Source organism: Bombina bombina, chromosome 9 (genome assembly GCF_027579735.1).
Source record: "Bombina bombina isolate aBomBom1 chromosome 9, aBomBom1.pri, whole genome shotgun sequence".
Classification (NCBI taxonomy): domain Eukaryota; kingdom Metazoa; phylum Chordata; class Amphibia; order Anura; family Bombinatoridae; genus Bombina; species Bombina bombina.
This window is the reverse complement of record NC_069507.1, coordinates 20,913,132-20,938,520: the sequence shown is the minus strand read 5'-3', so window position 1 is coordinate 20,938,520 and position 25,389 is coordinate 20,913,132. Positions and strand designations below refer to the sequence as shown.

Below are 25,389 nucleotides of genomic sequence, written 5' to 3'. Positions count from 1 at the left end.
ACACACACATGCATAAACTCATGTACACAGATACATACACATGCATAGACTCATGCACACAGATACATATATATACACACACATGCATAGACTCATGCACACAGATACATATATATATATACACACACACATGCATAGACTCATGCACACAGATACATATATATACACACACATGCATAGACTCATGCACACAGATACATATATACACACACACACACACACATGCATAGACTCGTGCACACAGATACATATATACACACACACATGCATAGACTCATGCACACAGGATACATATTAAACACACACACACATGCATAGACTCATGCACACAGATACATATATACACACACACATGCATAGACTCATGCACACAGATACATATATACACACACACATGCATAGACTCATGCACACAGATACATATATACACACACATGCATAGACTCATGCACACAGATACATATATACACACACACATGCATAGACTCATGCACACAGATACATATATACACACACACATGCATAGACTCATGCACACAGATACATATATACACACACACATGCATAGACTCATGCACACAGATACAATATTACACACACATGCATAGACTCATGCACACAGATACATATATACACACACACATGCATAGACTCATGCACACAGATACATATATACACACACACATGCATAGACTCATGCACACAGATACATATATATACACACACATGCATAGACTCATGCACACAGATACATATATACACACACATGCATAGACTCATGCACACAGATACATATACACACACACACATGCATAGACTCTATGCACACAGATACATATATACACACACACATGCATAGACTCATGCACACAGATACATATATATACACACACATGCATAGACTCATGCACACAGATACATATACACACACACATGCATAGACTCATGCACACAGATACATATACACACACACATGCATAGACTCATGAACACAGATACATATATACAAACATGCACAGACCCTTGCACACACACATGCATCGACTCATGCACACACATACATACACATGCATAGACTCATGTACACACACGCATAGACTAATGCGCACACACATGCATAGACTCATGCACACAGATACATATACACACACATGCACAGACTCATGCACACAGATACATATACACACACATGCATACACTCATGCAGACACACATGCACAGACTCATGCACACAGATACATATACACACACATGCATAGACTCATGTACACAGATACATATACACACACATGCATAGACTCATGCACACAGATACATATACACACACATGCATAGACTCATGCACACACACATGCACAGACTCATGCAGACACACATGCACAGACTCATGCACACAGATACATATACACACACATGCATAGACTCATGCACACACACATGCACAGACTCATGCAGACACACATGCACAGACTCATGTACACAGATACATATACACACACATGCATAGACTCATGCACACAGATACATATACACACACATGCATAGACTCATGCACACACACATGCACAGACTCATGCAGACACACATGCACACAGATACATATACACACACATGCATAGACTCATGCACACACACATGCACAGACTCATGCAGACACACATGCACAGACTCATGCACAGATACATATACACACACATGCATAGAATCATGCACACAGATACATATACACACACACATGCATAGACTCATGCACACAGATACATATACACACACACATGCATAGACTCATGCACACACACAGATACATATACACACATGCATAGACTCATGCACACAGATACATATACACACACATGCATAGACTCATGCACACAGATACATATACACACACATGCATAGACTCATGCACACAGATACACATACACACACATGCATAGACTCATGCACACAGATACATATATACACACACATGCATAGACTCATGCACACAGATACATATATACACACACATGCATAGACTCATGCACACAGATACATATATACACACACATGCATAGACTCATGCACACAGATACATATATACACACACATGCATAGACTCATGCACACAGATACATATATACACACATGCATAGACTCATGCACACACACAGATACATATACACACATGCATAGACTCATGCACACAGATACAAATACAAACATGGATGGACTCATGCACACACACATGCATAGACTAATGCACACACACACTCATGCACACAGATACATATATACACATGCAAAGACTCATGCACACACACATGCATAGACTCATGCACACAGATACATATACACACACATGCATAGACTCATGCACACAGATACATATACACACACATGCATAGACTCATGCACACAGATACATATATACACACACATGCATAGACTCATGCACACAGATACATATATACACACACATGCATAGACTCATGCACACAGATACATATATACACACACATGCATAGACTCATGCACACAGATACATATATACACACACATGCATAGACTCATGCACACAGATACATATATACACACACATGCATAGACTCATGCACACAGATACATATATACACACACATGCATAGACTCATGCACACAGATACATATATACACACATGCATAGACTCATGCACACACACAGATACATATACACACATGCATAGACTCATGCACACAGATACAAATACAAACATGGATGGACTCATGCACACACACATGCATAGACTAATGCACACACACACTCATGCACACAGATACATATATACACATGCAAAGACTCATGCACACACACATGCATAGACTCATGCATACACACACACAGACACATATACACATGCACACAGACATAAATACACATGCACAAGGATACACACAGACTCATGCACACACGCACACACAAACACACAGACGAAAAGACACATGCACGCACAGACATACATGTATGTGCATTGACTCTTATAAACAAAGAAACACAGACACATATACACACATGCACACACAGATACATATACACACACACACACACAGACTCATGCACACAGACACATATACACATGCCTGCACACACACACACACACACACATATGCACACACACACACACACACAGACATAAATGTATGTGCATTGACTCTTATAAACAAAGAAACACAGGCACATATACACACACAGACAGAAACACACATGCACACACACAGATTTGAATCTATTTGCTTTTTAGCATTGTTGAATAGATCCCATCCTTATCACCTTATAAATCTAACAGATTCGCCCCTGCAAATAAACGGCCAGATTACGAATTTTGCGTTAGGAGCTATGCGGTGCTAACAAGTGGTTTTCTCTCACCGCTCACTTACCTGCAGTGCTGGTATTAAAGGTTTTTCTAAACCCGGCGTTAAAAGGCAAGAAGTGAGCGTAGAGCAAAATTGAGCTCCATACCGCACTCCAATACCAGAGCTGCTTAAGTCAGCGGTGAGCTGGTCGTACGTGCTTGTGCACAATTTCCCCATAGACATCAATGGGGAGAGCCGGCTGAGAAAAAGTCTAACACCTGCAAAAAAGCAGCGTAAAACTCAGTAATGCAGCCCCATTGATTCCTATGGGGAAACACATTATATGTTTACACCTAACACCCTAACATGAACCCTGAGTCTAAACACCCCTAATCTTACACTTATTAACCCCTAATCTGCCACCCCCCAACGTCGCAGCCACTATATTAAATGTATTAACCCCTAAACCTAAGTCTAACCCTAACACCCCCTAATTGAAAATAAATCTAAATAAAATTTATATCATTAACTAAATTATTCCTATTTAAAACTAAATACTTAACTATAAAATAAACCCTAAGCTAGCTACAATATAACTAATAGTTACATTGTAGCTAGCTTAAGGTTTATTTTTATTTTACAGGCAAGTTTGTATTTATTTTAACTAGGTAGAATAGTTATTAAATAGTTATTAACTATTTAATAACTACTTAGCTAAAATAAATACAAACTGACCTGTAAAATAAAACCTAAACTAAGTTACACTAACACCTAACACTACAAATAAATAAATTAGCTAAATCACAAAAACAAACAAACACTAAATTACAGAAAATAAAAAACAAATTACAGATCTTTAAAAACTTTTTACACCTAATCTAATAGCCCTATCAAAATAAAAAAGCCCCCCCCCCCAAATAAAAATAAAACCCTAGCCTAAACTAAACTATCAATAGCCCTTAAAAGGGCCTTTTGCGGGGCATTGCCACAAAGTAATCAGCTCTTTTACCTGTAAAAAAAAAAAATACAAACAACCCCCCACCCACACAACCAACCCCCCAAATAAAATACTAACTAAAAAAACCCAAGCTCCCCATTGCCCTGAAAATGGCATTTGGATAGGCATTGCCTTTAAAAGGGCATTTAGCTCTTTTGCATGCCCAAACCCTATTCTAAAAATAAACCCACCCAATATACCCTTAAAAAAATCCTAACACTAACCCCCGAAGATTCACTTACCGGGAGAAGTCTTCATCCAAGCGGCAAGATGTACTTAACGAAGCCAGCAGAAGTGGCCCTCTAGACGGGCAGAAGTGGTCCTGCAGACGGGCAGAAGTCTTCATCAAGACGGCATCTTCTATCTTCATCCTTCCGGCGCGAAGCAGGTCCATCTTCAAGACATCCAACGTGGAGCATCCTCTTAAAACGACGGCTTCTTCGTAATAAATATCTCTTTAACTGACCTCATCCAAGATGGCGTCCCTTAGATTCCGACTGGCTGATAGAATTCTATCAGCCAATCGGAATTAAGGTAGAAAAAATCCTATTGGCTGATTGGGTCAGCCAAAAGGATTGGAACAGCCAATAGAATTTTTTCTACCTTAATTCCGATTGGCTGATAGAATTCTATCAGCCAATCGGAATTAAGGTAGAAAAAATCCTATTGGCTGATGCAATCAGCCAATAGGATTGAGCTGGCATTCTATTGGCTGTTCCAATCCTATTGGCTGATCCAATCAGCCAATAGGATTTTTTCTATCAGCCAGTCGGAATCTAAGGGACGCCATCTTTGATGAGGTCAGTTACAGAAATATTTATTACGAAGAAGCCGTCGTTTGAAGAGGATGCTCCACGTCGGATGTCTTGAAGTTGGACCCGCTCCGCGCCGGAAGGATGAAGATAGAAGATGCCGTCTGGATGAAGACTTCTGCCCGTCTGGAGGACCACTTCTGCCGGCTTCGTTGAGGACATCTTGCCGCTTGGATGAAGACTTCTCCCGGTAAGTGAATCTTCGGGGGTTAGTGTTAGGATTTTTTTAAGGGTGTATTGGGTGGGTTTATTTTTAGATTAGGGTTTGGGCCTGCAAAAGAGCTAAATGCCCTTTTAAGGGCAATGCCCATCCAAATGCCCTTTTCAGGGTCATGGGGAGCTTAGGTTTTTTTAATTAGCTTTTATTTGGGGGGTTGGTTGTGTGGGTGGTGGGTTTTACTGTTGGGGGGGTTGTTTGTATTTATTTTTTTTACAGGTAAAAGAGCTGATTACTTTGGGGCAATGCCCAGCAAAAGGCCCTTTTAAGGGCTATTGATAGTTTAGTTTAAGCTAGTTTTTTTTTTTGGGGGGGGGGCTTTTTTATTTTTATAGGGTTATTCGATTAGGTGTAATTAGTTTAAAGATCTGTAATTTGTTTTTTATTTTCTGTAATTTAGTATTTGTTTTTTTGTGTGATTTAGCTAATTTAATTTATTTAATTGTATTTAATTTAGTTAATTTATTTAATTGTAGTGTAGTGTTAAGTGTAATTGTAACTTAGGTTAGGTTTATTTTACAGGTAAATTTGTACTTATTTTAGCTAGGTAGTTATTAAATAGTTAATAACTATTTAATAACTATTCTACCTAGTTAAATAAATACAAAACGTGCCTGTAAAATAAAAATAAACCCTAAGCTAGATACAATGTAACTATTAGTTATATTGTAGCTAGCTTAGGATTTATTTTATAGGTAAGTATTTAGTTTTAAATAGGAATAATTTATTTAATGATAGTAATTTTATTTAGATTTATTTAAATTATATTTAAGTTAGGGGGTGTTAGGGTTAGACTTAGGGGTTAATACATTTAATATAGTGGCGGCGACGTTGGGGATGGCAGATTAGGGGTTAATAATATTTAACTAGTGTTTGCGAGGCGGGAGTGCAGCGGTTTAGGGGTTAATATGTTTATTCTAGTGGCGGCGATGTCCAGAGCTGCAGATTAGGGGTTAAAAATTTTATTATAGTGTTTGCAATGCGGGAGGGCCTCGGTTTAGGGGTTAATATGTAGTTTATGGGTGTTAGTGTACTTTTTAGCACTTTAGTTATGAGTTATATGCTATGGTGTTGTACCATAAAAAACTCTTAACTACTGACTTTAGAATGCGTTAGGACTCTTGACGGGGTAGGGTGTAATGCTCACTTTTTGGCCTCCCAGGACAGACTTGTAATACCAGCGCTATGGAAGTCCCATAGAAAAAACATAATTTATGTAAGAACTTACCTGATAAATTCATTTCTTTCATATTAGCAAGAGTCCATGAGCTAGTGACGTATGGGATATACATTCCTACCAGGAGGGGCAAAGTTTCCCAAACCTTAAAATGCCTATAAATACACCCCTCACCACACCCACAATTCAGTTTAACGAATAGCCAAGAAGTGGGGTGATAAGAAAAAAGTGCGAAAGCATATAAAATAAGGAATTGGAATAATTGTGCTTTATACAAAAAAATCATAACCACCACAAAAAGGGTGGGCCTCATGGACTCTTGCTAATATGAAAGAAATGAATTTATCAGGTAAGTTCTTACATAAATTATGTTTTCTTTCATGTAATTAGCAAGAGTCCATGAGCTAGTGACGTATGGGATAATGACTACCCAAGATGTGGATCTTTCCACACAAGAGTCACTAGAGAGGGAGGGATAAAATAAAGACAGCCAATTCCTGCTGAAAATAATCCACACCCAAAATAAAGTTTAATGAAAAACATAAACAGAAGATTCAAACTGAAACCGCTACCTGAAGTACTTTTCTACCAAAAACTGCTTCAGAAGAAGAAAATACATCAAAATGGTAGAATTTAGTAAAAGTATGCAAAGAGGACCAAGTTGCTGCTTTGCAAATCTGATCAACCGAAGCTTCATTCTTAAACGCCCAGGAAGTAGAAACTGACCTAGTAGAATGAGCTGTAATCCTTTGAGGCGGAGTTTTACCCGACTCGACATAAGCAAGATGAATTAAAGATTTCAACCAAGATGCCAAAGAAATGGCAGAAGCTTTCTGGCCTTTTCTAGAACCGGAAAAGATAACAAATAGACTAGAAGTCTTTCGGAAAGACTTAGTAGCTTCAACATAATATTTCAAAGCTCTAACAACATCCAAAGAATGCAACGATTTCTCCTTAGAATTCTTAGGATTAGGACATAATGAGGGAACCACAATTTCTCTACTAATGTTGTTGGAATTCACAACCTTAGGTAAAAATTCAAAAGAAGTTCGCAACACCGCCTTATCCTGATGAAAAATCAGAAAAGGAGACTCACAAGAAAGAGCAGATAATTCAGAGACTCTTCTGGCAGAAGAGATCGCCAAAAGGAACAAAACTTTCCAAGAAAGTAATTTAATGTCCAATGAATGCATGGGTTCAAAAGGAGGAGCTTGAAGAGCCCCCAGAACCAAATTCAAACTCCATTTTAAATAAATATGAAGTTTTATCAGCATCAATCTCTGAGACAGAATCCTCTGAACCAGAAGAGTCATTAGAATCAGAATGATGATGTTCATTTAAAAATTCATCTGTATAAAGAGAAGTTTTAAAAGATTTTTTATGCTTACTAGAAGGAGGAATAACAGACATAGCCTTCTTGATGGATTCAGAAACAAAATCTCTTATGTTATCAGGAACATTCTGAACATTAGATGTTGATGGAACTGCAACAGGCAATGGTACTTTACTAAAGGAAATATTATCTGCTTTAACAAGTTTGTCATGACAATCAATACAAACAACAGCTGAAGGAATAGCTACCAAAAGTTTACAGCAGATACACTTAGCTTTGGTAGTTCCAGCACCAGACAGCGATTTTCCTGAAGTATCTTCTGACTCAGATGCAACGTGAGACATCTTGCAATATGTAAGAGAAAAAACAACATATAAAGCAAAATTGATCAAATTCCTTAAATGACAGTTTCAGGAATGGGAAAAAATGCCAATGAACAAGCTTCTAGCAACCAGAAGCAAAGAAAAATGAGACTTAAATAATGTGGAGACAAAAGCGACGCCCAAATTTTTTTAGCGCCAAATAAGACGCCCACATTATTTGGCGCCTAAATGCTTTTGGCGCCAAAAATGACGCCACATCCGGAACGCCGACATTTTTGGCGCAAAAGAACGTCAAAAATGACGCAACTTCCGGCGACACGTATGACGCCGGACACAGAAAAGATTTTTTGCGCCAAAAAAGTCAGCGCCAAGAATGACGCAATAAAATGAAGCATTTACAGCCCCCGCGAGCCTAACAGCCCACAGGGAAAAAAGTCAAATTTTTAAGGTAAGAAAAATAATTGATTCAAGTGCATTATCCCAAATATGAAACTGACTGTCTGAAAATAAGGAAAGTTGAACATTCTGAGTCAAGGCAAATAAATGTTTGAATACATATATTTAGAACTTTATAAAAAAGTGCCCAACCATAGCTTAGAGTGTCACAGAAAATAAGACTTACTTACCCCAGGACACTCATCTACATGTTTGTAGAAAGCCAAACCAGTACTGAAACGAAAATCAGCAGAGGTAATGGTATATATATAAGAGTATATCGTCGATCTGAAAAGGGAGGTAAGAGATGAATCTCTACGACCGATAACAGAGAACCTATGAAATAGACCCTGTAGAAGTAGATCACTGCATTCAAAATAGGCAATACTCTCCTCACATCCCTCTGCACGCTGAGAGGAAAACCGGGCTCCAACTTGCTGCGGAGCGCATATCAACGTAGAATCTAGCACAAACTTACTTCACCACCTCCATAGAAGGCAAAGTTTGTAAAACTGATTTGTGGGTGTGGTGAGGGGTGTATTTGTAGGCATTTTAAGGTTTGGGAAACTTTGCCCCTCCTGGTAGGATTGTATATCCCATACGTCACTAGCTCATGGACTCTTGCTAATTACATGAAAGAAAAAGGGTTTACGAAGTTTACTTAAGTCGTTTTGTGGCAAGGCCAAAAAAGTGTGCAGTGACCCTAAACCTGCAAGACTCGTAATAGCAGCGGTAGTGTAAAAGCAGCGTTAGGACCTGTTAACGCTGCTTTTTCAGCTTAACGCAAAACTCGTAATCTAGCCGTAAGTCTTTCCTACTAGAACCTCCAACTCACTTATACAGCACTAAAAGCTGCATTGAGGAACAGCTATATAGCACCATCTTGTGGTCACTAAGAGAATACAATTGTTTCCCTTCAGAAATCCATTTTTGCGTATACAAACAATTCATATCAGACAGATACAGAATAGAAGAAATCCTAGTTAGCTACTTTACAGTTTATCTGTTACAGTTTTAGAATGAATGGTTATGTTCTAATCTATGGGTTTAACACCAAGCGAGACTCACATAATGGGTCCCTGCAATACTTTACCTCTATTTGCTCTGATGAAGTTACAGGTATCACAATCTGTTGTTCCAGGTTCTCAAGTTCTCGTGGGCTAAACGTCTGTTCATTGCCTTCCAACACAACATCTTCTCGCAGGTTGACCCACAGGATGTTAGAATAATTTCTCTTGGTGTCAGTCAGATAACTGAGAACAGAAGCGGTAGCCTGTGGAATATTCACAATAAGCATTTGCTACTTATGACAAAAGAATAAAAAATACATATAATGCAATGTAAATAAGCAGTCAGGAACCAAACATTTTGGATTCATACAGCTTCAATTAACCAGCATTAAAGGAGATATCTCATTAATATCTGTAACGGCTATGCTGGTTGTAGACACAGATCAAAACCCCTAAATCTCAGAATATCTTGTTTTATTGTTTAGTTGTGATCTCAGATTTCTGTATGAGATACTTATTCAGAAAACTCACATTAAAGTACGTTTTATTTGTGCATCGGAATGTTTGCACTGTAAATTATCTGCATACATAATAACTGTCCTCAAAGGTATTGCAAGCTTTTGCTTCCCAAGGAAAGACCCTTTGAATTTGTTTATTGTACTTCCTTTGCTGTAGCCTATTAGAGACAGATATAAATTAGCACTGACCACTGTGTAGTAGGTAGCAGGGTCGGGGTTTGTATTGCAGGAAAACTACAATTTTCAAATTTAAATTACAATAAATAAATGAAAGTGCATTACATTTTTTACTATAAATTAAACATGTTATGGAGAATTTCAGTTTAATGCCCCTTAAAAAAAAACCTGAATTCTCATCACTTGGACTTTGCCTTTCCAGTGTAATTTAATATGAAGATTTTAAACTACAGCTAAGTGTCTATCAAGCCTTCAAAAAACTCCAGAAGCTGTCAGCTCTGGGCACAACCTTCAGTAATGTTATAAAACAAAGTGAGAATGAACGATTGCATACCTGCATATGCCGGTGATAAATGAACCGCTGACTGGTAAATACTATACTAAATGTTCCTTTTTAACACTTAACTAATAAAAAAAGACTATTGCATCTATATTCTCAGCTGTCATACATCATTGTCCTAACTTGATGCACAGTTCTAGTTAATGAGTATTTTTCCTCCATAAAATGACTTATGTTGAAGATGACAACAAGATAAACTGACTTTACAATATTAATGAGCACTCATCACCTTAGAGTTTGGCTGTGCAGTCCCATAAATAGCCATTTTTGGGACCCTTCTGAAGTTGGCAACATTCATTTCCTTCACAGTGCTCAGAACGTCTGGGGAGAACCTCTTGTCCAACACCTGAAACAGAGCAATAACTAACTGACCTATGTGGTGCACTGGGGTATATAGCATCTCCAGGGTCACTGATAAATCCAGTTTGACTACATTTGTTATGTCAGATAAAACAGACGGTTCCAACTCTGATACTGACGACACATTAACTGGAAGTTCTTAAACATTTAAAGGGACAGTATACGCTCATTTTCATATAACTGCATGTAATAGACACTACTATAAAGAATAAGATGCACAGATACTGATATAAAAATCCAGTATAAAACTGTTTAAAAACTTACTTAGAAGCTCTCAGTTTAGCTCGGTTGAAAAGGTAGCTGGAAAGCCCACTGCAAGTGGAAAATAAGACACTCCCCCCCCCCTCCCCATTCTTTTGCATATGAAAAGACCCTTTACACAAACAGGAGCAAGCTGGAGTAGGTAGCTGACGGTATTCAAATTAAACTTTGGGGCTTGGTTAGGAGTCTAAAAATCAGAGCAATGTTATTTAAAAATAAGCAAAATTATCATTTTTTTTTAAAAAAAAAACTTTATGGGCTTTATAAATAGATCATCTACAAAGCATTTATGCAAAGAAAAAAATAGTGTATAATGTCCCTTTAAGACCAACAGTTTGAAAAGTAAGCCCCCCCCCCAAAAAAAAAAATAGGGAATACAAATGTATTTGATGAAAGCAGATAATTATCAGGTAACAATAATATCACACACATCTCACAGGTGAAAACTTGTATGGCAGCTTAGATTCAGTAATTCTGTTTAAAACTGAGTTTTCTTTACCATGAATCACAGAAAGAATAATTTATATGTTAAGGATATATTTTCTGTGTATGTGTAACAAGTTAACCAACATCCCAGGTCACTTATGGTACACCAAATCAGGAAATGGCGAAGACCACCAATAACTCACCAACAACCGGGTGCCTTTGGTTATAAGTTCTCCAGAAACCGTCAACTCAGACAGGTTCATATTTGAGTGCAGTCGGTAAATCCAAGGATGTGTGCAGAGCCATCGGCTGAAATTCAGTGCAAACGCCAGTGGATACTGGAAAAAAATAGCGCAGTAAGGGGCTCTGATTAACCAATTGCCAAGGGGTGGGCTCATCTAATATCAGCTTTATTATAAATTGCTTATTGTCATCTATGATCAGCAGCAATCTGCTACCTGACTTGCACTCTGCTACCTGACTTGCACTCTGCTACCTGACTTGCACTCTGCTACCTGACTTGACTTCTCCACTAAATTAAACAAAGGTAAGGAATATCCTAACTCTCCAGTATCTTTATTCATGATAATGTTACCAACATGAAGGGAAGAATCCACTAAACCTGTCCTGTTTGTGCTATCTTTCTATACAACCAATTCTTGTCACCAAGGAAACCAAACACAGAGTGTCTCTTCTTAGGCTGGTCAGTAGCTCAGCTGTTATTGTACTCAAGCAGGGAAATCATTTATATCTGCTCTGTTAGGGCTCCTTGAGAAACTACAATTTGGCCATTTGCTAACACTGAAGTATCACATATACATTTGTATGCCCAATGGCACAGGGCCAGATCAGGAAAAGGTTGCAGGGTCCCCTTTTGTCTCCCCACCAATCATAGTCCTCATAGTGCACAGTTACTTCCACTATTTCCTGGGGCCACAAAAACTGCAGCACTTACTGTTACTTCTGCTTTCTCTCTGGAGCTAAATAAACCAGTGCAGAGGCCACACATAACCCAGGTGCCAAACCTAATAAAACCTAGTACTATCTTATGTCAGGCTTTATAGAGCTACTAAATGTAGACTTATAGCACATAATACACAACTAACAGCTGCTATTACTAGCAAATGGCACACAAAGTCAGGTTAGATTTGCACAATACCTGCTCATGAAGATAATAGTTGAAAGCTATTAAGTAAAAGTAGCGCTCAAGGCTGTTAAGTGTAGCTTGGAGGAAATATTCTTTGGTGCTGTTTCCCTAAAAGAAAGAAGAGATTTTATTAACAAAACTAAAAAATGTAACTTGTACAGGTGAGTTTTGCTGTTTGTTACATAGCATCCAAACACTGACATTTCTGTATGATACACAATATCTAATGTGTCCAAACACTTACACTTTCTATACAATAAACAATATCTAACGTATCCAAACACTGACACTTTCTATACAATAAACAATATCTAACTTATCCAAACACTGACACTTTCTGTATGATACACAATATCTAATGTGTCCAAACACTTACACTTTCCATATAATACACAATATCCAAAGTATCCAGACACTGACACTTTCTATATGATACACAATATCTAAAGTATCCAAACACTTGCCATATCTATAAAATACACAATATTTAAAGTATCCAAACACTTACACCTTCTATATGATACATAATATCTAAAGTATCCAAAGTGTCAGTGTGTGGATACTTTAGATATTGTGTATTATACATAAAGTATCCACACACTGACACTTTCTATATGATACACAATAGATATTTGTATCATATAGAAAGTGTCAGATATTGTGTATCATATAGAAAGTGTCAGTGTTTAGGTACTTTAGATATTTGTATCATATAGAAAGTGTCAGATATTGTGCATCATATAGAAAGTGTCAGTGTTTGGATACTTTAGATATTGTGTATCATATAGAAAGTGTCAGTGTTTGGATACTTTAGATATTTGTATCATATAGAAAGTGTCAGATAAAGTATCCAAACACTGACACTTTCTATACAATAAACAATATCTAACTTATCCAAATACTGACACTTTCCATATAATACACAATATCCAAAGTATCCAAACACTGACACTTTCTATATGATACACAATATCTAAAGTATCCAAACACTGGCCATATCTATACAATACACAATATTTAAAGTATCCAAACACTGACACCTTCTATATGATACATAATATCTAAAGTATCCAAACACTGACACTTTCTATATGATCCACAATATCTGACACTTTCTATATGATGCACAATATCTAAAGTATTCAAACACTGACACTTTCTGTATAATACACAATATCTAAAGTATCCAAACACTGACACTATCTATGCAATACACAATATCTAAAGTATCCAAACACTGACACTTTCTATACAATACACAATATCTAAAGTATCCAAACAGACAATTTCTGTATAATACACAATATCTAAAGTATCCAAACACTGACACTTTAGATATTGTGTATCATACAGAAAGTGTCAGTGTTTGGATACTTTAGATATTGTGTATCATATAGAAAGTTTCAGTGTTTGGATACTTAAGATATTGTGTATCATACAGAAAGTGTCAGTGTTTGGATACTTAAGATATTGTGTATTATACATAAAGTGTCAGTGTTTGGATACTTAAGATATTGTGTATTGTATAGAAAGTGTCAGTGTTTGGATACTTAAGATATTGTGTATCATACAGAAAGTGTCAGTGTTTGGATACTTAAGATATTGTGTATTATACATAAAGTGTCAGTGTTTGGATACTTAAGATATTGTGTATTGTATAGAAAGTGTCAGTGTTTGGATACTTTAGATATTGTGTATTGCATAGATAGCGTCAGTGTTTGGATACTTTGGGTACTTTATGTATAATACACAATATCTAAACACTGACACTTTCTATATGAATCAAAATATCTAAAGTATCCAAACACTGACACTTTCTGTATAATACACAATATCTAAAGTATCCAAACACTGACACGTTCTATATAATACACAATATCTAAAAGGTAACTGTTTCTGTGTTATACACGCTACCCATAAAGAGACATTTTGATCTCTTTCTTACTGGTTAATAGTTTTTAAGATGCACATTTGTGAGCTTGGCTATATATCTCTTTTAAACACACAGGAGCTGCCTTTTGTACAAAGCATGAACCACTGACACAATTTACATTTGCAATGCGCCAAAAATAGAAATCTAACCATACTTAGTTCATACTCGGCTATGGAAATGATTTTGTAATGTAAACCTTGACCCAACAGTTATTGCAAAGCTCATATTTGATTCAACAGTTCAAGCACGAATGAGGAAAACCAGGAAATTGTCACATTTATTTTTTATACAAATAAAGAGAAATGGCAGGAACATGTAACAAGGGGGGAAATCAAGAAGCAGGGAGTATCTGGGGAGGGTGGAGCAGGGAATATCTGGGGGAGGGATATGGAGCAGGGAATATCAGAGAGGAAGAAGGAGCAGGGAGTATATGGAGTATGGAGAAAACCATGGAGTATCTGGGGGAGGGAGGAAGGAGCATCTGGGAAAAGAAGTAGTGAGTATTTGGGGAGAATGAGCAGGGAGGAGCTGGGAGAGGGAGAAGGAACAGTGAGTATTTGGGGAGGGAAAATGAGCAGGGAGTATTTGTGGAAGGAGAAGAAGCAGTGAGTATTTGGGGAGGGATGAGCAGTGAGTATTTGGAGAGGGAGGAGGAGCAGTGAGTATTTGGAGAGGGAGGAGGAGCAGTGAGTATTTGGGGAGGGAGGAGGAGCAGTGAGTATTTGTGTAAGGAGAATAAGCAGTGAGTATTTGGGGAGGGAGGAGCAGTGAGTATTTGGGGAGGGAGGAGCAGTGAGTATTTGTGTAAGGAGAAGAAGCAGTGAGTATTTGGGGAGGGAGGAGGAGCAGTGTGCATTTAGGGGAGGGAGAATGAGCAGGGAGTATTTGTGGAAGGAGAAGAAGCAGTGAGTATTTGGGGAGGGAGGAGGAGCAGGGAGTATTTGGGGAGGGAGGATGCGCAGTGAGTATTTGGGGAGGGAGGAGGAGCAGGGAGTATTTGTGAAAGGAGAAGAAGCAGTGAGCATTTGGGGAGGGAGGAGGAGCAGTGAGCATTTAGGGGAAGGAGGAGGAGCAATGAGTATTTGGGGAGGGAGAAGAAGCAGTGAGTATTTGGGGAGGGAGGAGGAGCAGGGAGTATTTGGGGAGAGAGAATGAGCAGGGAGTATTTGTGGAAGGAGAAGATGCAGTGAGTATTTGTGGGAGGGAGGAGGAGCAGTGAGTAGTTGGGGAGGGAGGAGGAGCAGTGAGCATTTGGGGAGGGAGGAGGCGCAGGGAGTATTTGGGGAGGGAGAATAAGCAGTGAGTATTTGGGGAGGGAGGAGGAGCAGTGAGTATTTGGGGAGGGAGGAGGAGCAGTGAGTATTTGGGGAGAGAGAATGAGCAGGGAGTATTTGTGGAAGGAGAAGATGCAGTGAGTATTTGGGGGAGGGAGGAGGAGCAGTGAGTATTTGGGGGAGGGAGGAGGAGCAGTGAGTATTTGGGGGAGGGAGGAAGAGCAGTAAGTATCTGGGAGAAGAAGGAGCAATGAGTATTTGGGGAGGGAGAAGGAGCAGTGAGGAGCTAGGGATGAGGAGGAGCAGGGAATATTTGGGGGGGGGGGGAGAGAAGGACCAGGGAGTATCAGGGAGAGGGAGAAGGAGCAGGGAGTATCAGGGAGAGGGAGGAGGAGCAGGAAGTATTTAGAGGAAGAAGGAGGAGCAGGATGTATTTAGAGGAAGAAGGAGGAGCAGGGAGTATCAGGGAGAGGGAGAAAGGAGTACGTAGGGGAGGGAGGAGGAGCAGTGAGTATTTCTTGGGGAAAGACAAGGGTCAGGGAGTATCTAGGAGAGGGAGAAGGAGCAGTGAGTATTTGGGGGGGAGAGAAGGAGCATGGAGTATCAGGGAGAGGGAGAAGGAGCAGGGAGTAGGGAGTATCTAGGGGAGTGAGAAGGGAGTATGGGGGGGGAAGGACCAGGGAGTATCAGGGAGAGGGCAGTATCTAGGGGAGGGAGAAGGAGCAGGGAGTATCAGGGAGAGGGAGGAGTAGGGAGTATTAGGGAAAGAGAGCAGGGAGTATCAGGGAGAGGGAGTATCTAGGGGAGGGATAAGGATCAGTGAGTATTTGGGGGGGAGAGAAGGACCAGGGAGTATCTATGGGAGGGAGAAGGAGCAACAGTATTTGGGGGGGGGGGGAGAAGGACCAGGGAGTATCAGGGAGAGGGAGAAGGGAGTATCTAGGGGAGGGAGGAGGAGCAGGGAGTATCTAGGGGAGGGAGGAGGAGCAGTGAGTATTTGGGGAGGAGAAGGAGCAGGGAGTATCAGGGAGAGGGAGAAGGAGCAGGGAGTATTAGGGAGAGGGAGAAGGAGCAGGGAGTATTAGGGAGAGGGGAGTATCTGGGGGGGGGAGAAGGACCAGGGAGAAGGGAGAAGGGAGTATCTAGGGGAGGAAGGAGGAGCAGGGAGTATTAGGGAGAGGGAGAAGGAGTAGGGAGTATTAGGGAGAGGGAGCAGGAGAAGTGAGTATTAGGGAGAGGGAGAAGGAGCAGGGAGAGGGAGTATCTAGGGGAGGGATAAGGAGCAGTGAGTATTTGGGGGGGGGAAGGACCAGGGAGTATCAGGGCGAGGGAGAAGGGAGTATCTAGGGGAGGGAGAAGGACCAGGGAGTATCTAGGGGAGGGAGAAGGAGCAAGGGTATGGGGGGGGGGGGGAGAAGGACCTGGGAGTATCAGGGAGAGGGAGAAGGGAGTATCTAGGGGAGGGATAAGGAGCAGTGAGTATTTGGGCCGGGGGAGAGAAGGACCAGGGAGTATCAGGGAGAGGGAGAAGGGAGTATCTAGGGGAGGGAGGAGGAGCAGGGAGTAAATCTTGGGGAAAGGCAAGGGTCAGAGATTATCTAGGAAAGGGAACATTTTTCAGGAAGATAAGGGACAGGGAGTATTGGGAAGAGGGAGAAAAGGGAGTACCTTGAGTAAGAGATAGAACCAATCACATATGTTTAATGCTCACAAAGTGCTATAAAGAGTCACCTAATCATTTTGATTTTATGCTTGTGAGGCAGATCTCGGCTGGTAAGTAATCTTCACTGCAGCAGAGTTAAGACATTCTGACCATACGCAGCTTGGCTTTCTGAATGTAAATCTTGCTGTGTTTAAAAGTGTTATGACTAATGTGAGCTGTGAATAAACAGCTTTGTGATTCAATTTATAGTGGAGTCTAAATTAATTTTCCATTGTCAGTGACAGCATCTAATGTTCCTGTCATTTCATAGTCGCTTGTGAAAATGTAAAGGGTGAAACAAGGTGCTATTATATATAATTATATTGTAATTTGAAGACATTTAAATTCACTTCTATGTTTAAGTGCTTTGTTCTCTTGGTATCCCTTGTTGAAAATGAATATGCACATATCCTACAATAGTGGGAGCTAGCTGCGATTGGTGCCTGCACGCATTTGTCTCTTGTGATTGGCTAACTAGATGTGTTCAGATAGCTGCCAATAAGTGCTCCCTCTAAGGCCAGTTTTGTGAGCGGCCCAGCAGTGAAATTGTTAATCACAGCAATTAGCAAACTCTACGCAATGCAGACTGCAAGGTGTGCTTCCCTTATTAACTGTTTCACTGCTGGGCCACTCACAAAACTGGCCTTAGGAGGGAACACTGCTGTCAATGTTTCTTCAGCAAAGGATAACAAAAGAATGAGGTAAATTTGATAATAGAAGTAAATTGGAAAGTTCATTAAAATTGTATGTTCTAGGAGGAAGAGGAGGAGACTGTGCATAGGCTGCACCTGTGCATTAGTGCACCTGAGCACCTGTACAGACATCACTCCACTGCAGTTACACCTTGGCGGTTTGTAGCGCTTGGATCCTTCATGTTAGAAGGAAATTCTGCAGCTGGTTAAAGCCAACACACCAGCTACCCTCCACAGCGTAAACTGATATCATACGCTTAAGATAAAAGACCTTTCTCTGGAGAGACTAATAACCCATTTGAGCATATTACTGGGTAAACTTACCATAATGAAAGAATAATACCCTGGCTAGCAGCACAAGTGAAGCGCTGACTTTTTTTCTTGATGGAGGAAATGCCGGGCTAACCAGACTTAGCAATCCGCAGCATAACAGCACCAAGAAGCAGCCTGCCCTGAATTATTCCCCCTTGCTAAACTGAAGCGCGGACCCTCACAGCAACTTACCGGCACCTGACCTGCCTCGGGGGCAATCAAGCCCGCTCCCACCCACTGGTGCTGCGTGTGGTGAGCGGATGGATCATTGAGCTCAGCGCGGAGGATAGTGAACCTGGTTTAATTTCCTCCTCTCCACCCCCGGAACTGCGCGGAGGGATTCGGAGACGGAGGCACTCAGCATACCGGGACCTGCTGAGACCAGCTGGAAGGACACCCCGCTAAGCCCGGTAAGCGTCTAAAGATTGCAAAGAGTTTGAAAGGTTGGGATTCAGAACAAACTTTCTTTTTTGCTCCATACCCAACTTCAACTTGAAGCACAAGGAACATATTGGGGTAAGGGGGAATAATCTGTCTTTTTACCTGATCCATACTTGGCAAAACTCTGCTCTCTGGCTTATGCTAAAGTTGAAATATTGAAGGCATTTAATTGAAATTGACTTTTCTATCCTACAAGTTTTGCTGCTTAAAAAAAAACAAAAAAAAACCTGCTTAAGAAGTTAAAATCAAACTACTTCGAGAACAACTTCCCCTTTAATGAATAAAAGGCATAGCAAGGAAGTAAAATTATCTACAAAAACTATAAGAACTCTTTTCTATCTTTGCCTTGATAACGGACTAAAGTATGCTTAAAAGCTAGATTCATATGTAACTGGCTTAAGAACTACCTTTGTATTTATTAATCTCAGTAAGAACTGCAGCAAGGCTTTTTGGCCTATAGGAACTTAGATTGTTTTTTAAACGAAATCAGGAACTGGGTATTACTTTAATATCTAAAAATTAAGTATCTGTGCAGCCTTTTTTTCCTATCTTTATAACATGATATATTTTCTTATTGGCAAACATACAACCCATTCTTTCCAGTGAGCCTGTTAACCTCACTAAAAAGGGAATTTGTATTACTCTTTAGAAAAAATACCAGAATTTGTTACAACTTATAATAATTGTATAATTTAATGGCTTATCCCTGTTATTGTAGTCACTAAATTTCTTTACTAGATATTTAAAGGAAAAACTATAGAGGTGAGATTTATAGGGGTGATATATAATTTACAAATAGTCTGTATTTTAACTAATTGAGAGCCTAAAGGGCCAGAAATCTGTCACATTATAAACCATAGCACCTGTAAGAATACTGATACAATAGTTACTCAAAAAATTAAGATCTTGCTGCAGAGGCTGTAATATCTCTTAAAGAACAGATCTATATTAAGAATACAAAGTTGAAATTTAGTATTCCAAAATCGTATAAGCAATTAGAAAAGGCTTCTACATGAGATCTCTGCCTCTTTCTTTGGAGCTAGTGAACTGGCTGTGTTAAAGGGACACTCAATCAAAATTAAACTTTCATTATTCAGATAGAGCATGCCATTTTAAACAACTTTCCAATTTACTTCCATTAACTAAATGTGCACAGTCTTTTTATATTTAAACTTTTTGAGTCACCAGCTCCTACTGAGCATTTGCAAGAATAAGCATGTATGCATTTGTGATTGGCTGATGGCTGTCACATGGTATGTGTATGCATTTGTGATTGGCTGATGGCTGTCACATGGTACAGGGGGAGTGGAAAAAGACATAACTTTTAAAATTGTCAGAAAAAAAATCTACTACTCATTTGAAGTTCAGACTAAGTGATATTGCATTGCCTTGTTATCTTGCATTTGTTGATTATGCAAATCTACTGTGTTGACTGGTCCTTTAATTAATAGCTCATGGTTTAATGAGAATCTTTCTTTTCTTTAGCACAGTAGTCTCTATTTACATTCCCTGCCAATTCTGGTCCAAACTCACATAAGAACATATTAATCACCCCTTTTCTTTTTTTATCCCCACACTCACTCCCAGCACTTTTTTTTTTTTTTTTTTTTTCACTCTCAGCACCTCTTTTTTTTTTCCACTCTCAGCACCTTTTTTTTTTCTTTTTTTTTCTCTCTCACACGCACATTTATTGATTTAACCCTTTTGCATTTCTCTCTCTTTCTGAGTATATGGACAAATATATTACTTCCCCCACTTGCACTCCCAAGACTAATCCAGGTATGGCAGCAAAATCAAAGGAGCGCAGAACAAAAAACCCCATAGAGACCCCTGTAACACCACACGACTCTATTGCTCAATCACAGAGCATAAGCTCCATAGAATCTCAAAACACACTATCTTTAGTCTCTAGTATCCTAGAGGCCATATCACCTAAATTTGATTCCCTAAAAAATGAAATAAAGCAGGACATCGCATCACTAGCAATAGAAGTGAAACAGTTCGCTGGTAGACTACAAGAAATAGAACAGAGAATTTCTGATCTTGAGGATAAGACAAATATTCAGACCCCAAAAATTGAGGGAAACCAAAAGTTAATAAATAAACTCCAAGCTAAAATAGATGATCTTGAGAATAGGGCAAGGAGGAATAATTTAAGAATTATAGGATACCCAGAATCTGTACAGCAAGAAGATCTAATGAAATTCATGACACTCACACTCCCTCAATTGCTGAACATTCCCCCACCACCTACGCCTTTTCTGATAGAGAGAGTTCACAGATTGGGGAGATCTCCAAATGTCTCTAAACCAAGACCAATTATCGCAATTTTTTTAAATTATCAGGATAAATTGCTGTTTATGCAATATTACAGAAAAAAGCAGCTCTTGGTCTATGAGGGCTCAAAGATATTGTTATTTCAAGATTTCTCTATGGAGATATCTTCTAAGAGAAAGGAGCTCTCCCCAGTCTGTGGAAAAATGCTAAAGGTCGGTTGGCAAGCCACAGTTATCTATCCTGCTAGGCTCAAGGTAACTGTAGAAGGTCAAACATTTTTTTTTCAAACAGTAGCCGAGGCAGAGAAAAAATTAGCAGAGCATGGGTTTTAACCATCGCTTAGATACATTTTTTCTATGTTTCTTTTTCTCCCATACCATCAATAAATTCTTGCATATCTATACCATGATATTAATAATAGATAAACATTTTGTAATTCCAGAGCTGAGGGAGACCTTTATTTCTTTCCTTTTTTTCTCCTTATTTATTTATTTATTTTTTATTTATTTATTTATTTATTTATTTACTTTTTATTTTTTTGTTGTTGCATATCTGCTACTTACACTAATAAATATATACTAGATGGGTAAAAATCTTAGACTCACAACATGGAACATAGGGGGAATTACATCCCCTATTAAACGAAAAATGATTTTATCACACCTACAAAGGATTAATACATCAATAGCACTAATTCAAGAGACACATTTAAATCTAGAGGAATCCATGAAACTTAAATCGACATGGGTGTCAGAAGTAATTTGCGCTCCGACCTCCAATAGAAAAAACGGGGTAGCTATTTTACTAGGAAAAAAATTAGTATATGACAAACTACTCACAATAGTAGACTTAGAAAGCAGATATTTAATACTAAAATTGAAAATAGCAGGATCTATATATAGAATATGCAACTTATATGCCCCCAACACAATTAAACCAGAATTCTGGGACTCCCTCCAATCTCAACTACTTCAAGTAGCAGAAGGTTATGTAATAGTTGCAGGTGATTTTAATATGGCACCCCGATGTCCCCTCGATAGACTGAGAAGAGGTACTGCGCAAAAAAAAACTAAAAAGATAACTTGGAAGCAAAAAATTTTAACACTATCTTTCAAAATCTAGCCGTCAGAGATATCTGGCGGGTCCAAAACCCGGATTTAAAAAATTATACATGTTATTCAAAGGCATTTAAATCATTATCCAGAATTGATCTTATTCTAGTAAATGATAGCTTATATCAAAGAGGAGCCAGAGCTACCATTTCAGAAATTTGTATCTCAGATCACACCCCTGTGATGCTAGATATCCCAGTAAATAATCTATCTACAAGAAGAGCGCGTTTTTTCTATCCAAAATATTTAAATAACGATCCGAAATTCAGTAATTGGCTAAAAAATAAACTAGAAGAATTTTTTCAGTTTAATATTAGATCAGTATCTAACTTCTCAGTTGTCTGGGAGACAGCGAAAGCGGTATTAAGGGGAGAAATCATCGCCTATATGGCGAGGGGCAAGCGTAATTCTCGATTAAAGGAAAAGCAACTAACAGCAGCAGTAAGTAATGCTTATAACAGATTTTTAAATTTTCAATCAGAAGATAACTGGACTAGATATGCCCAATTGAAAAAAGAACGGGATTCCTTCTTAACAGCCTCAACAATTCGATCAGAACTAAAATATCAAGCAAACCTATAAATATGGAAATAAATCAGGTAAGCTGCTATCTAAACTAGTAAAAAACTTTAAACAATCACCAACAATAGAATCAATACAGATCAAGGATAGTCATTTGAATGCCCCAGAAGACATATTGGAATCTTTTTACCAACATTATAAAATAATTTATTCATCTACACCTATGGATAAGTCGGCTAGGGATGTGTTCTGGAAAGACTTAAAGATCACGAAATTCAAATCTGAGTTCAGCCAGAAATTAAATGGGCCCATTTCTGAGCTCGAAGTTTCAAAAGCTATCCAATCATTAAAACTTGAGAAAGCTCCAGGTCCGGACGCAATGCCTAACGATTTTTATAAAATCATGGCACCTACCTTAATTCCCCACTTAACTAAACTCTTTAACCAATATTTCTCAGGCGAGGTCCAAATACCAAATACATTTTTAGAATCTAATACTATCTTTCTACTTAAACCTGGGAAAGATCCAGCGAACAGGGACTCATATAGACCAATAGCACTGTTAAACTCAGATTATAAGATATTCACATCAATTTTAGCAGCAAGATTACAAGAGGGGATAGCAGATGTCATTCATAAAGACCAAGTGGGCTTTATTCGCAACCGCAGTTCAGCAGCAAAAATTAGGCAATTACTTCTAATTATTGACTACTTTAAGAATGTCGAAGAGAGTACATTGAAAGAACAGTCTGATGCCGCAATATTAGCGGTAGACGCTGAAAAGGCATTTGATTGTGTTAATCATGAGTTCTTATTAGATGCCGTACAACGCTTTGGAATTGATAACAAATTTTATAAACTGGTGGAAAATATATGTTTATATTCATCCATGAGTCTAGTTATTAATGGGCATGTATCAGATACAATTAGAATGGAAAGAGGAACCCGTCAAGGATGTCCTCTTTCACCTCTATTATTCAACCTAGCAATTGAACCACTTGCATTGAAAGTTAGACATCAGATTGAGGGAATAAAAATTCATAAAAAAGAGGTGAAGGTCTCCCTATATGCCGATGACCTGCTACTATATATCTCAAACACATTGTCAAATATTCCCAAATTTAATAAAATAGTAGATTTATACGGTCGATGTTCAGGATATAAAATAAACACAAAGTCTGAACTATTGTGGCTGAGGAAAAAGAAAGATTCCTGCACAAAACATCCTTACAAACTAGTTACAAGTTCCTTTAGGTATCTAGGAATCATAATCTCAGATAATCCTAAAGATTGGTACTCTCTAAATATATCTCCTATATTAAAACAAGCTCTGAGCTATATGAAGAATTGCCACTCTCCATCTCAGGGCGAATAGCTCTTTACAAAATGACTATCCTTCCTAAGATTCTCTATATCTTGCAGAACCTTCCTGTTCTGATTAAAATATATGATATAAAGAAATTTAATTCTACTCTTAGAAGTTTTATATGGTATTCAAAAAAAGCTAGAATTTCACTTCAAAAACTAGCCTTCCCTAAACAATATGCCGGACTGGCACTCTCTGATCTGCATTTCTATAATCTTGTTTTTCTAGGTCGTATAGCTTCTGACTGGATAGCAGAAGCAGATTATTTCACAGACAATGATCTTGAGGCAAACATAATATTCCCTCTAATTCCACTATCTTTGCTGCACTTGTCTTATAACTCTATTCCTAAACAAGTAAAGAAGTTTAAAACAATCTCTATAATCATTAAGGCGTGGAAAAAGATTGGAGCAAAAGTTGGAATTAACACAGATATACCTAAACATCAAACCCTTATTGGTAATCCAGAATTCCAAGAAGGAACTTCTTCACCCATTCTGATGAAATGGAAGAGGCAGGGAATATACTATGCACGACAAGTGGTTAATTTTGAGACGGGGAACATTAAATCCTTTGAAGACTTAAAACAAGAATATAGCTTGGATAATCGCGACTTTTTTACATATCTGCAAGTTAGACACTATGTAACGCAATTAATTCATAAGTTCCCGTGGAACTGGACATGGGGTAGGTTAGGGAATTGGCCAGTTCTGATTAAAGCCGGACTTACCTCTATCTCTCCATGGTACACATATATGGTAGGGTTTAAGGGTGAAGAGTGCGTCAAACAAATAGCTCAAAAATGGACAAACCTCTTTATGATTAATATTGATCATAAGAAGCAGGTTTTACGTTCTATAGTCTTACTTTTTGAGACCACAATAGCTGAGACTTGGAGGGAGTCCCATGTGAA

At 38.6% G+C, this 25,389-nt stretch overlaps 1 protein-coding gene across 2 annotated transcripts in view; it reads right to left on the bottom strand.

Annotated features, from left to right (window-relative positions):
* PALD1 (phosphatase domain containing paladin 1) overlaps positions 1-25,389 on the bottom strand; it is a 456,745-nt gene that overhangs the window by 121,806 nt on the left and 309,550 nt on the right. For both annotated transcript variants that reach the window (XM_053691938.1, XM_053691939.1), the window contains exons 11-14: positions 12,858-12,953; positions 11,902-12,036; positions 10,881-10,997; positions 9,700-9,879 (exon numbers count right to left, since the gene is read on the bottom strand). In XM_053691938.1, the coding sequence (XP_053547913.1) occupies positions 9,700-9,879; positions 10,881-10,997; positions 11,902-12,036; positions 12,858-12,953 (528 nt within the window). The remainder of the gene's footprint in view (positions 1-9,699; positions 9,880-10,880; positions 10,998-11,901; positions 12,037-12,857; positions 12,954-25,389) is intronic.